Here is a 12,693-nt window from a genome sequence, read left to right on the forward strand (position 1 = left end):
CACAAAAAAGAATCATCTCTCACACAGTATTTCTTTTAAAATCCTGACAAAGGCCCTGCCAAACTACATGGATGTTGTTTGTTCTTTATGGTCTTCATCACGTCGTGCAATTCTCATAAACACCCCAGAGAACTAGTTTTTGTGCCAACATTTTTATAATTGAAACTTCAGCATGATGAAGTGTTTATGTCACATGAAGATCATAAATTAAAACAATTTATATGAATCCTGATATATGTGGTTGCCAGTGAAACGCAGCATGTGGTATACTGTGCCATAACTGCTGAGTTTTAAAGACCATGCTTTCTGCTATGTTTAAAGCAGCATTATGCAACTATTTTAACCAGGAAGGACGAAGCCAATGTTTTGGAAAATAAATTCATTTGCGGTTTCCCCAGAGACAAATTGTTAGACACCCCTCTTTCCTTTGTGCTGCATTAGGGTGCTGATACCCTCAAAAACCAGCTGATCGCTAGTTAGCTTAGCATATGCACCGTAGTGGTGGGCTAATGGATCATTTTTGTTAGCTGCTATTGATTTATGGACTCACTGACACCAAGGCCATATGAGTCAGTGGGAGTAACTTGTTCAGTGACACTGCAGTGCTTAACACTGCGAGAGAGAACTCTCTCCATTCAGACAAACTCAGGATTAAATGTTAGATAAATGGCCTTCTAAAAAGAACCCAATCAACAGGAGGTCAGCACCAGAGCAGCAGGGTGAGTCATCCCCTCCTGGGAACTTCCATATTCCTGAGAAACCTGCGTACACTTAGCCACCTCTCCATGCATATTATTTCAAATCAATACCACACTTATTTAAAAATTTTACCTTGATGATTATTAGTATTTCTACGTTTGTAGGTCTTCACTGTCATGGTTAGCATGCTAGCTGAGACAATTCCTGTAGTGGAGGAGTTCTATCGTTCAGCCCCTCAAGAGCTTCCAAATGGATCAAATTTAAATGGCAAAATGAGTCATTTCATGTCTGTTGTGAGATGCATATATCCACCAGCACTTCCTCTAAATGCTACTCTCTAGTCTGTTGGTGCCACAGTGCATTTAGTGCACATGATGGATGAGGGAGGGACATAGAAATTAGTCCACACCCTTAGTGCAGGAAGAGTCATCAAATGTTTAAATTCTTTATAGGACAAGGATTTCCACATTAAATACTCTACTACTCATTCTTCCACATAAACTATATTTACTGTATATCAAGTTATAAAGGAGAAAAAAATACAGGATTATAAACTGGGGACATGTAAAGAACTTTTCATTTCATGGGACCTCTAAGGAAAAACAGAAGGAGGAACTATTTAAAATTTCAAGTCCAACAGTTCAAATCAAAGCACACGTCACTTGAAATGCGAATGTCTTTTATTACAAATGCCACATGAAATGCAGTTCATGAGTAAGATAAAGTCTCAAAACAGACTGACAAAAAAGACCAACATGTCAGATTCTGTGTAAATTAACAAAAGCAGCAAACAGTGAACTTGATCACTGAGGTGAAGCTAATCCATAGATATAAAAGTTTAATCCACTGCTGCCTCGTGTTCCATGCTAGCAATCATGTTGGTTCACTTGCAGCACCAGCATGGAAGTTTAGTAGATGAAGGCTGACATTTATATGAATGTACATGTTGGAAATTGTGCTGTCTGCTGTCTGCTGTCTTGTGCTGTCCTCCAGCGGAACGTGAGAACTGATCAAAATAATTGCCCAATACTGGATTTTTGCCAAGAGATCTGATATGCCAACATTTTACTGCTGGTTTTTGCCAATAACTGATCTTTAATGATATCAATATTATCTGTATAAAAATAAGTCTATGTTACATTCAGATTTTACACACACTTAAAAACATCTGAAAAATGTTTTTATTTCCACAAAATTTGAAAAAGCCCAAAATTCATATACTTATTGTCATTTTCTAATTGCTGATGAGAACAGAAGGAGAAACTTTAACCAGCCATGATGAAGTTTACCAGGATACTGAAAAACAACCAATGCTGATATCATGCCGTCCTGATTTTGTAGAGTCTCAAAATCTTCCGTAAACTGGCTCAAATGTGGAAAAACAGCTAGCATGTTGTGGACACGAACAAAGACGAATGATGCAAGTTTCTCTATCAAACCTGACCGTGGACCTCAATGAAATCCTTGACGATACATTTACATACAGGAAAAGAACACACCCAAGCACCATAGGAAACTGACATTGGGTGCTGAGGTGCTGGCATTACACATTTAAAAAAAAATAATTAAGACATTAATATGAAAATTAGGTGACACGAGCCATGATGAACAAGCACCGTGAAAAAGATTGTTCAACACAGACTAGGAGCGGACAAGAGACACTTTCATTATTCATTATGGTGGTGAATAATGCAGCGGATCATTATTTCTAGGTAAGAAAACACTGAGAATAAGACAAAGCTTGCGTGACAGTCTTTATTTAAAGTTGATCTTAAAGGAGCCGATTCCTCCATTTACCAACTTCTGCCCACAAACTCATCCACCTTCATTTTCTTTGTCAAGTCATCTGTCTACCTATGTACATAGGAGCCATACAAAACACTGGCAGTATCATGGCTGCAGCATGGGAGCATGTTCACAACAATATTTGGAATAATAACCTCATTTTCCACGGACGTCATGGCAGACCCATTAAAAGTCACACTGTGCAAGAAAAATTAAACAAATTCATAATAAAAGATGGTCCAGACAGCCAAGAGTCACAGGATTTCTGTCAATAGAGCCAAAGATATTCCCACAAAATATTTTATTTTGTTTTACAATCAATAAATGTGCAAAATAGTGCCAATTCACCAGAATTTAGTGAGTGACATCATTGGCCTTATTTTATCATCAAGTGGATTATTCCGTGTGTTGGTCAGGTTTAAAAGGTCTATAATTTAGGATGGATTATTGGTAGAAATGGAATATAACCCTCTGTTTTCCTTTCGTGTATAATTACCTGAAACTAAAAATGGTTGTTTTCATGAGCTTAGAATGATCCCTTTAGGTTAGACTCACACTCATGGTAGTTGATGGCCGACAGTCTCCTTCCACACACCTGACCAGCCAATCAAAAAGCGTAGAAAAGTTTATTGCTCTTGAATTGAGGTATGAAATTTTCACACAATTCAGGAAACATTTTCAACCAAAATATTCCATGACTTCTCCACGCCTTTAAGTAAAACTTTCATGACCATGCATTCTTTGAAATATTCATGTGGACACCCAAAACAAGGGTGAAAATCCATGTCTACAGTCGCAAACTACGGTTGCTTTCAGCTGATAAACAAAACATACTGGTAGTTTGAAGTTAACATCCATGACTTTCCAAATCTTTAAAGGCACCATCTTATCTTTACCGGTCCCCACTCTTTGTCAAGCATTAACTGTTTGCTATGTTGTCCACATACCACTGTAGCTGGTGGCTTCCAAAATCATCTGCAAGTCAATTTTTTTAGTTGTCACTTTAATGCTTTGACCAGCAGCCTGTTACTGCATCCAGAAAACAGTACAAGATCTACAAATTCATGCAAAAATACTGACATTCTCTTCCTCTCTCTCTCTCATGCACGCATAAAACATTACGTACAAAAACAGAATTAGCGATGAAGATGAAGCTTTTATGGTACAGGGACAAAAATGAGAGGTCAAACTTGGCATTATATTGTTATCATTATCATGGCAGAGGAAACTAGACAGACAGACGAGGACACAAACTTTATGTCTCAGCTTCAGGAATTGTCTGTTTTTTTCAAACAGTCCTTGGAATTAAGTACACTGATTAACAAAAGACACTACTTGCTTTTTTTTTTTTGGTTTAGTGCACGACTACAGGTCACTGCACCACAATAAGCTAAGCGCACCATAAACACACCAGTCAGTAGAAATCAGAGATATAATAAATATGCAAGGCAGTCTTTGGTGATAACAAGTTTGCCTTGATTTTAGCCCAAGTAGATATCGAGTTCCCCAAACCTGTAATCAGGGTGATGGTGTGTCGTATGTAATGGTGTGTATATGGTGACAAAAGGTGAAGCTGAAGACAGTGTGGCTGCAAACAGCTGTTAAGGCGGTATAGCCTTCCACCTATGTCTCCTGAGGCCAACATACTTCATTATATAAATCACTTCTTCTCTGCTCATGGATACCGGGACAGCAGAAGAAATGACCTAATCAAGCTGTAACTGAAGCATATGAAAGTGTGTCTCCACAATGGAGCTCGCAGGGAATGTCACAAATCACCGGTGGGTTGCAAACTCATCAGCAACAACACAAAAACACTTGCATGTAGTGGGTGTTGATTTCCAAGCCTGATATGACTGAAGCCCCACACACCCCTGACACACACAAGCAGGGATGAGGTGCCCTACAGAGATAAAGTCAGTCATAAATTGACAAGATGCTGTACAGGAAACTTAATATTTAAAAAATGTGATCATAGTCTTTCAGAGACACCGCAAGGAATTCTCTCCTCCAGACATAAAAGCAGACGAAATGGAAAGTTTCCTGCTCCAGGTTCTAGGAACCCACATCAACAGTTACTCCACTCTCTAAAGATACTTCAGAAAACCAACCTATCCATCTGTGTATCTGCACTTTTCCTCCTACCACTACTCCGTAGAGAAAATACTGACATATTGTATTACGGTATGGTATGCCAACTGTTCGGCAGCAGTCTGAAGAGCTCTCCAGAGGGTCATAACCACAGACTGCCCCTGCCCTCACCAGAAGACACCAGCAGTACTTCTATACAATGTGGAAATGTACAATAACATCTGCAACATTTGCATTTAACATGGAGTTATAGTTTTAAAAAGCACTGAGGTTTATCAGTATGGGTATGTGCCTGTAATGTCAAAATGCATTGGCACATTTAGTATCCTGGCATGTTTTAACTGCAACATCACACACAAAATGCATCAATGAAACGTGGAACAAACTATGAAAACCTCTTGAACATATTTCTCAAAGTTAGCTTAGCACTCTAAGCAAATGTGGTTTAGCACTAAAGACGCATGCAAGAATAATTCAATGATATTTTACACTTTTCTTCAACCTGGAATTTAGGTTTTTACTAAAATACTGGCCAATGTAAACCAAATTAAAGGTCCGCTTTACCTGGACACCTGCCCTACTCTTTAGATTTCAGTCACATCACACGAATATATTTGACTGTTGAAACGCAAGAATTGCTGTGCCTAAAAAATTAGACATAAAATGAATAAAATTCAACAAACAAACATTCCAATTTGGTTCAAGTCACTCATCTTTTCTTCATTATAGGACTACTTCAAGACATCACTCCACAAATTCTCCGCTAGTTCTCATATATGAATCCCAGACACACTTTTAAAAACTACTACTTGTGTACTCCTCACCTGTGTCCATGTTGCTCGCCCGGGACCGCAGACCATTCTTCTTGTTTCGCTTTAAATGGCTCTTTCCTTTACAGTCGCTAAGAAGAATAACCCGTCAATAACATCACCTCCACACACTCACGTCAGCCGTTATCTTGTTAAACTCACCTTGATAGCTATTAGCATCTACTTTCGACTTCCGCTTCCAGGATTTTCCCTCCAAAAGTTAGAACAGCGGCAGCCATGACAGCGGTTGCTATGGCAGCCTAACATTAGGATACAAACAGCTGCGTAATGGAGCTCAGTACAGCCGGTCGTTTTGTGGATGCTGTAACACAGTACAAAACCTACGAGGATTACCTGGACTCCAAAGTCACGGAGATAGATTTATTTTACCTAAAAGTAAGTTTGACCGCCACGTCAATGCACTGAACCTGTACGTGTGTTCGCGGGGCACCTGCATTGTGTCCCAAGTCATTCGATAGTGAGAGAGCCTGCGTTTTCTCTGACATGTGAAAAATGACTTTTTGTTCGTTCTAACATTACACACCTTATGCACTATTTGGTTGGAGTCGCTATCCAGCCGTCTTTACTGATAGTTTCGCTTCATCCGCTTTTTTTCAGGTGGAAGAATAGCAGAGCAACATGAACACCTTTACACGTCAATTCTGCTTACTATTTAAAGTACGAATGAAACGCCGGATCAAATAATACACAGGAAAGATTATGCCGTTATTGTAGCTGTACAGTTAAACATAATTCTAGGCTTAACAGTAAAAGGTAACACAAAATCATTAAAAAAATCAAATGGAGTTTGGCGGCCGGCCCTTTCCTCTGCACAGGATACAGTTGAAACCAGAAGTTTACACACACTGTGCAAAAAGACTCAACACTAAACCTCTCCTGTTTCAGGTCAGTCAGGATGACCAAAATTATTTGATTTTGCTAAAAGCCACAAGCATGAGAGAGACAATTTCCTCGAGAATTTTATATTACTTTCTTCGAGGTCAAAAGTTTACATACGCAAAAAGTACTATGTCTTTAAACAATGTGGGGAAGCCCAGATGATGATGTCATGGCTTTTGAAGCTCCTGATAGGTTAAATGACAACATGCGCGTTAATTGAAGGCACACCTGGGGACGTATTTTAAGGCCACACCTCTAACACTCTGCTTCCCTGTTTGAAATCATGGGAAAGTCAAAAGAGATCAGCCAAGAAATCAGGGAGAGAATCGTGGCGCTCCACAAGTCTGGTTTATCCTTGGGTGCAATTTCCGAATGCTTGAAGGTGCCACGCTGTTCAAACACTTACACACAAGTATAAACATCATGGGACTGTCCAGCCACCACACTGCTCAGGAGGGAGACGGGCTCTGTGTCCCAGAGGTGACGTGTTTTGGTCCGACTTGTGCAAAGCAACCCCGGAACAAAAGCTAAAGACCTTGTGAAGATGCTGGCTGAAGCTGGTAAGAAAGTGTCATCATCCACAGTAAAACCAGTCCTGCACCGACGTGGGCTGAAAGGCTACTTAGCACGAAGGAAGCCATTACTCCTAAACAAACATTAAAAAAAAAAGAAGAAGCCAGATTACAGTTTGCAAAAGGACACCAAGACAAAGACCTTAACTTCTGGAGACCTGTGGTCTGATGAAACTACAGTGGAGTTGTTGGACAGAATCACCACCGTTACATTTGGAGGAAAAGGGGGGGGAAGCTTTTAAACCTGAGAACGCCATACCAGCTGTGAAGCACGGAGGTGGCAGCATCAAGTTGTTGGGTTGCTTTGCTGCAGCAGGAACTGTGGCTCTTCAAAAAACAGATGGCATCATGAAGAAAGAACATTACGTGGAAATATTAAGGCAACATCTCAAGACATCAGCCAGGAAGCTAAAACCTGGGTGCAAGTGGGCCCTCCATATGGACAATGACCCTCGGCATACTGCCAAAATAGTTAAGAAAAATGGCTCGAAGACAACAAAGTCAGTGTCTTGGAGAGGCCATCACAAAGTCCCGATCTGAATCCCATCGAAAGTTTGCGGGCAGATCTGAAAAGGCATGTGCGAGCAAGGCGACTGACAAACCTGACTCAGTTACACCAGTTCTGTCAGGAGGAACGGGCCAGAATTCCAGCCAAGTACTGTGAGAAGCTTGTGGAAGGACGTGTGACCCAAGTCATGCAGTTCAAAGGCAACGCTACTAAATACTAAGGAAATGTATGTATACTTTTGATCTTGAAGAAAGTAATAACAAATTCTCTAAAATATACTCTCTCTCTCATTATTGTGGCATTTGGCAAAGAGATATAATCTTGGTAATCCTAAATGACCTGAAACAGAAGGGGTTGAGTCTGATTTAGCTTCAGACAGCGAGGAAAAACTTAGTTATGTGTCTTTTTGCACTGTGTGTGTGTGTGTGTAAACTTCTGGTTTCAGCTGTACGTGCAGTTGGGTTTACTTCACGAGACAGATTAAGTGAAAGTACTCAAGTAAGCAGGATATTAATACTTGACAATTTGCCTGCAATTTGTTGGCGTTTGTGTCATGAAAACAATTTATCCAGAGTACGCAAGTTTGTCTTTGTCAAGCTCTGTTGAGGTAGTTGTGTCAGACACACGCTAGATGGCGGTAGAACACAGGTAGGCCTCAGCAAGTGCCGCAACAACACCGTTACACGACAGAATGTTGATACATTCATATTTTTAAGTCTTCACAGGAGTGTTCTTCTATGACATTGGTACATATATAACCAAATACACCACAAAACAATATTATTAACAATATATTTTAAGTCTCAATGAGTCCCTAACCCTGTGCTGGTACAGTATGAGGGATATTGTTATTTTAATACTTGATGCTTTGACATTTTGATAACATGGTCCATTATAATTCTACTGCGGCCATTTGGGAAGAATTTCTCAAAGCTCTGGTTAGACAGTAAATCCTTAAATATGACTCATTTTTCCCCATTTCAGACGGCGTCGTTATTATTGATCTAGGAAAAGTTGGAAAAACGAATTCCAATATCTTTATTTTATATAGTGGCCTTCAAAATTATATGATGTGGGGTTATGATTGAATATAAGTCTATTCACTCAATGTTTATTGGTGCAACAGATGCATGCCAAACATGGCAAAATTAATATAATATAATGTTTACGTTAAAGGGTTTCAATCATGGAGCAAAGCAAAATTAATTGAAGGGTTCCATAACTTAATAAAAGTTCCTTTACATGTCCATACAACATCAGCAGAACCTGATTGTTGGGCACCATAAAGTTGCCTTTTGTCCACTAGATGGCAGACTTGGTAATGATATGCGTGGCTGCTGTGGTGGCCACCTTGTTTGAACACCTGTGTCCACAGGAGAGGAGAGCAACTCATATCTGACCTGATAATCAGCCTCCGTCAATCACTGGTAAACTCAGTCACCCTCCGCTTGTGACAACACGGGCTGTCCAGGTCATGTAACCTGTGCATTCACACTGATAAGGACCCAGTTCTGATAAATCATCTAATTATAAACCTATTTTTCCCAGATGATGTTGTTTAAGACCTTTCACAAGCTGTACTGAGGGGGAAAAAAACCTGCAGTAGTTAAAGAGGTTACATTACAAAGTCACTACCTCTGTTGCCAGGATAGACGTTCTGGAGTCTGGGGCCTGCTGTGTCGAATGTAGAGAAGAACCTCGTTCAAACAGATGTATTCAGTGAGCTTTGAAAGTATAGACAATGATTTTCAGGCCAGTTGTAGGGCCAGCAAATGTCTGAGACTCATTTCTGGTGAGCCACATCAAAGTTAAAGGAAAATATAACCCTCTGGCAGGGATGCAGGCTGAGATTTTGGGTAGAGGGACATGTGGCAGGAGCTTTGACCCGACCAACCACTGTGTTTGACAGCAAGACTTTTTTTTTTTAGATGATGACTTTATGGCTTGGCCTTAATGACGGTGGGTCCACAAACCCAGAAGAGAGCGTGGACACGTGCGTGTAGTCACCAGCTAAATGCCATGAGCTGTAAATCCCACTAAATCCATTAAGTTCAACAGTATCTGAGGCTCATGTTGTTTCAGAGCAGTTTCCATAGTCTAGGCAGTACCTTTTTAATCTATAGACAAAAAGGTCTTGAAAATAGAGCTGTGTTGGTTAATCCATCAGCAGAAACTGAATATATTGATCACCAATTAATCATTTAAATCTTTTTTTTTTTTCAAGCAAAAGTTGAAACCTTTGTTTGTTCCAGACTATTAAATGGCAGGGTTTGATGTTTTACTGTCATTTCAGGGCACATAGTGAGGTGTCTTTGGGTTTTAGACTGTAAGCTGGACATGAGAAACACTTTGAACCTCCTCTACTTCTAACTCCTCAAATATGAGGCTTGACAGTTTTTTTGTTTTATATTTTCACAAGTGGAAAGAAAAAAATTCTTCCTTCTTTGGCTGTGGGTTGGATAAATAAAGCCAATCAGCGATATCTTGTGAGGGGCTCTTTGTTTCTGTCTCAAGAGTAAGTGATTAACTCTGATTATTTCCTGCTTGTCAATTTTGACTCAATGTGGGATCATTTTTTACAGAGAGAACATAAATTATTGTGCAGGTTTATACCATAAATCAGAAACAAAGGAAATTCACAATTTATTGTGGAGGAATGTGAACCCAGCCGAAACCTAATTTTGCTTTGTTAAAGCCGCTTACTTCCTGTGGCCACTTGGTGGCGCTGTGACTTAGACTCAGCTTCTGGATCTTTTTCGGCAGAGACTCTCATCAAAACTGTGAATCTGGAATAAACTGACTGTGTGGATTCCTGTTATTGCAGTTTCCTCTTTCATGGAGGAATGTCAAATGTGGCCGCTACAGTAACACCGTTTGATGAGAACTCATCGTCTTCACCATTACTCATCACCAAGTTCCTAAGGTGTTTCTGACCATATTTGAGATGAATCTGGTCGGCATACAAAGAGGAACACTGTGAAATGTAAAAGAAAGCCATGCAGTTTCCTGTTGCCAACAGGTGTCTCTCTGACTCATCTGACCCTAAATTGAAGGGGTTCATCCTTGGCCCATGCCACTCTCCTCCACCAAGTTTGGTCATCCCACTGACCGACACACAAACACGAGTGCCACGCACAACATTTCCTCTTTAGTAGAGATAATAGTAATTGTTAGTTACAGCCTTCATGTTTATCTCTTGCAAGAGCACATCTAGAATCACAGCAGAGACCTCTCACTGTTGCACCAAAGGCGCTGCCAAGCTCAAGTCCTACAAATGCTAAGAATCTTTAGCCCTGAGTGTAGGCCATGTCACCTCTCCTCGACTGACTTCTCCGCTTTCCTTTTTTCTTGTAGAACAGGGAGTTGGCCCGCAAGCTGGTGGAGCACGGCCACAAGGGCACGGTCCTGAGCAGGGAGGAATTTCAGGAGAGGAAAGCAGCTGCACAGCATGCAAAAGCCAACGCCGTCTACAACAGGAGCCGGCCAACGTGAGTTAATTTCTCACCAACCTACCGCACTTGCTGAGAAGTCATCTGCATGACTAACAGGGGACACAAACTCACACCGCCCACCAAGCAAATGCTACATAGCTGGAAACACTTTTTTTAATTCTGAAAATTTGATTTGTTGTTTTAAATTGTGAAGGTGGTCGGTGGATTTTAGAATCAATCAGTCACCGTGGCTAGAAGCGAAGTTCCCTGCCGCTGCTCGTCTGTTGGGTTTAATGTACTTACTTCTCATTCACTGTGAAAGAATAATATTTCAGGCGAGTGGTCCTCAGTTCTCTTCCAAGAGTGCCTTTTTTGTGGTGGAAGTTCCTTGGGTATCAGTTTCTGTACGAGAGTTCAGATTTCCAGCTTTGGTTCCAAACCAGGTCTTCGATCTCAGGCTGTTTTTTTGTCATGATATGAAATAACCAAAAAAGGTTTTCTCATTAATTGAAGTTTCTGAATTACACTTATCTTAAAGATACATTCTGGGGTTATTTGTGTGGCGTAAAAAGACATTAAACAAAGGGTCAAAGGAAGACCCTGAGCAGCAGCTTCAGGACTGATGGTCTGCAGCAGACTCTGATGTTTGACCTTTAACCCTCCTGTGTAAGGGGGCAAGAGGTACCATTCCTCTGGAGACTGATAAAGTTTAAAATATGGGAGAATATTTTACAGCTGTGGAAAATGATTATGATTATTTTACCTGGGGCTCTATGGTTTCCATGATGTGGAAAACATGGATGGAATGTTAGAATTTGCCAAAATATTGACACAATTTATAAAAACCAGGGTTTCCCTGCAGCGCTCAGGTGAACTTTCACAGCGTCAAAGCCACATGAACAGAAAAAAATGTAGGCTGTGAGTCACTGGTCACTCCTGGACACTCTAGGCTCTGGTTAGCACATCGATGCTAATCTCTTTCTGCACGTTTGCAACTTTAATTTGGTTAAAAATTGCAAAGTGCCCATTGCTTGAGAGGAGACACCATGGGTTGTGTGACATCATGAATCTGGCCAGACAAGACAGCTTGAGCTTAGTCATTCCAACTGTCATCTCGGTCAGTACCTGCCGTCTCTGTGTGGCTGTCACCAAGCCACTCAGTCACGACGTGGACCTCAGACGGACAGTGGCAAAGCCTGAGAGCCATAAGTTCTGTATTGTGATGATCTACATTTTGATGCAGCTTCTACTCAGCTCATTTCATACAAATTTGTGTCCACAAGCAGGAAAATTAATCACTCACCTCTCATCGGCTTGGAAGTCCGAGTTTTTTACGAAAATTCACAGGGCCTCTTTTCTTTCTGTCTTTGTTTTCTAAATATTAAATTATTCCTGCAATGTGCTGCAGCAGTGCAGTCTCGGGAAAGAAAATATAAAAGGCATTTTTGGCCGAAGTTCTGTTCTGCTAATCAGAGAGTGACAGGTCATAAAATCTGAATCTTTGCTAGTTTTATCCGGTGTGGTAGCAGTTGGAGCAGCTTATTTAATCCTTTGTGGTTGTATTTAATAAAAGACAGGATAAATGGGAGTAATTCGTCAAGCACACGTCCTGCACGCATATGGCCCTTTATTTGAACAAGGCCTGCCCATCTGTCTAAATTCAGATCAAAAATGTTAATATAAACAAGCTGAATGACAAAACTAAAACCTAGAGCCTTCTATAAACCGCCCCTCCTGTGGAAAGTGATCACACAGATATTGTTCTTGTTCTTGATAATGTCTTGTGGCTGTGGTATCTCCTTTGATGGCAAGCCAGAGCAGACTGCGCACACTCACTCACTCACTCACACACACACATACACACACACACACACACACACACACACACACACACACAC

The 12,693-nt window shown here is 40.6% G+C and overlaps 2 protein-coding genes across 17 annotated transcripts in view; one reads left to right on the plus strand and one right to left on the minus strand.

Moving 5' to 3' along the window:
- antxr2a (ANTXR cell adhesion molecule 2a) overlaps positions 1-5,601 on the minus strand; it is a 130,755-nt gene extending 125,154 nt beyond the window's left edge. For 3 of the 5 annotated variants that reach the window (XM_086205792.1, XM_086205790.1, XM_086205789.1), the window contains exon 1: positions 5,400-5,536. The gene's annotated coding sequence lies outside the window, so the exon portion shown is untranslated. The other 2 variants (XM_086205791.1, XM_086205794.1) reach the window with 2 other exon arrangements.
- An 8-nt stretch (positions 5,602-5,609) lies between these two features.
- cfap299 (cilia and flagella associated protein 299) overlaps positions 5,610-12,693 on the plus strand; it is a 76,112-nt gene continuing 69,028 nt past the window's right edge. For 9 of the 12 annotated variants that reach the window (XR_015116369.1, XR_015116370.1, XR_015116371.1 and 6 more), the window contains exons 1-2: positions 5,610-5,780; positions 10,719-10,852. Coding sequence is in view for 7 of the 12 variants with exons in the window: in XM_086205796.1 (XP_086061922.1) it covers positions 5,673-5,780; positions 10,719-10,852 (242 nt within the window). In the remaining 5 variants the exon portion in view is untranslated. Of the gene's footprint in view, positions 5,781-10,718; positions 10,853-12,693 lie in introns of those variants that run through there. The other 3 variants (XM_086205801.1, XM_086205804.1, XM_086205803.1) reach the window with 2 other exon arrangements.

This window comes from Aulostomus chinensis, chromosome 6 (assembly GCF_037954235.1).
Source record: "Aulostomus chinensis isolate RoL2024-O1b breed Wild chromosome 6, RoL_Achi_v1.0, whole genome shotgun sequence".
NCBI classification, from domain to species: domain Eukaryota; kingdom Metazoa; phylum Chordata; class Actinopteri; order Syngnathiformes; family Aulostomidae; genus Aulostomus; species Aulostomus chinensis.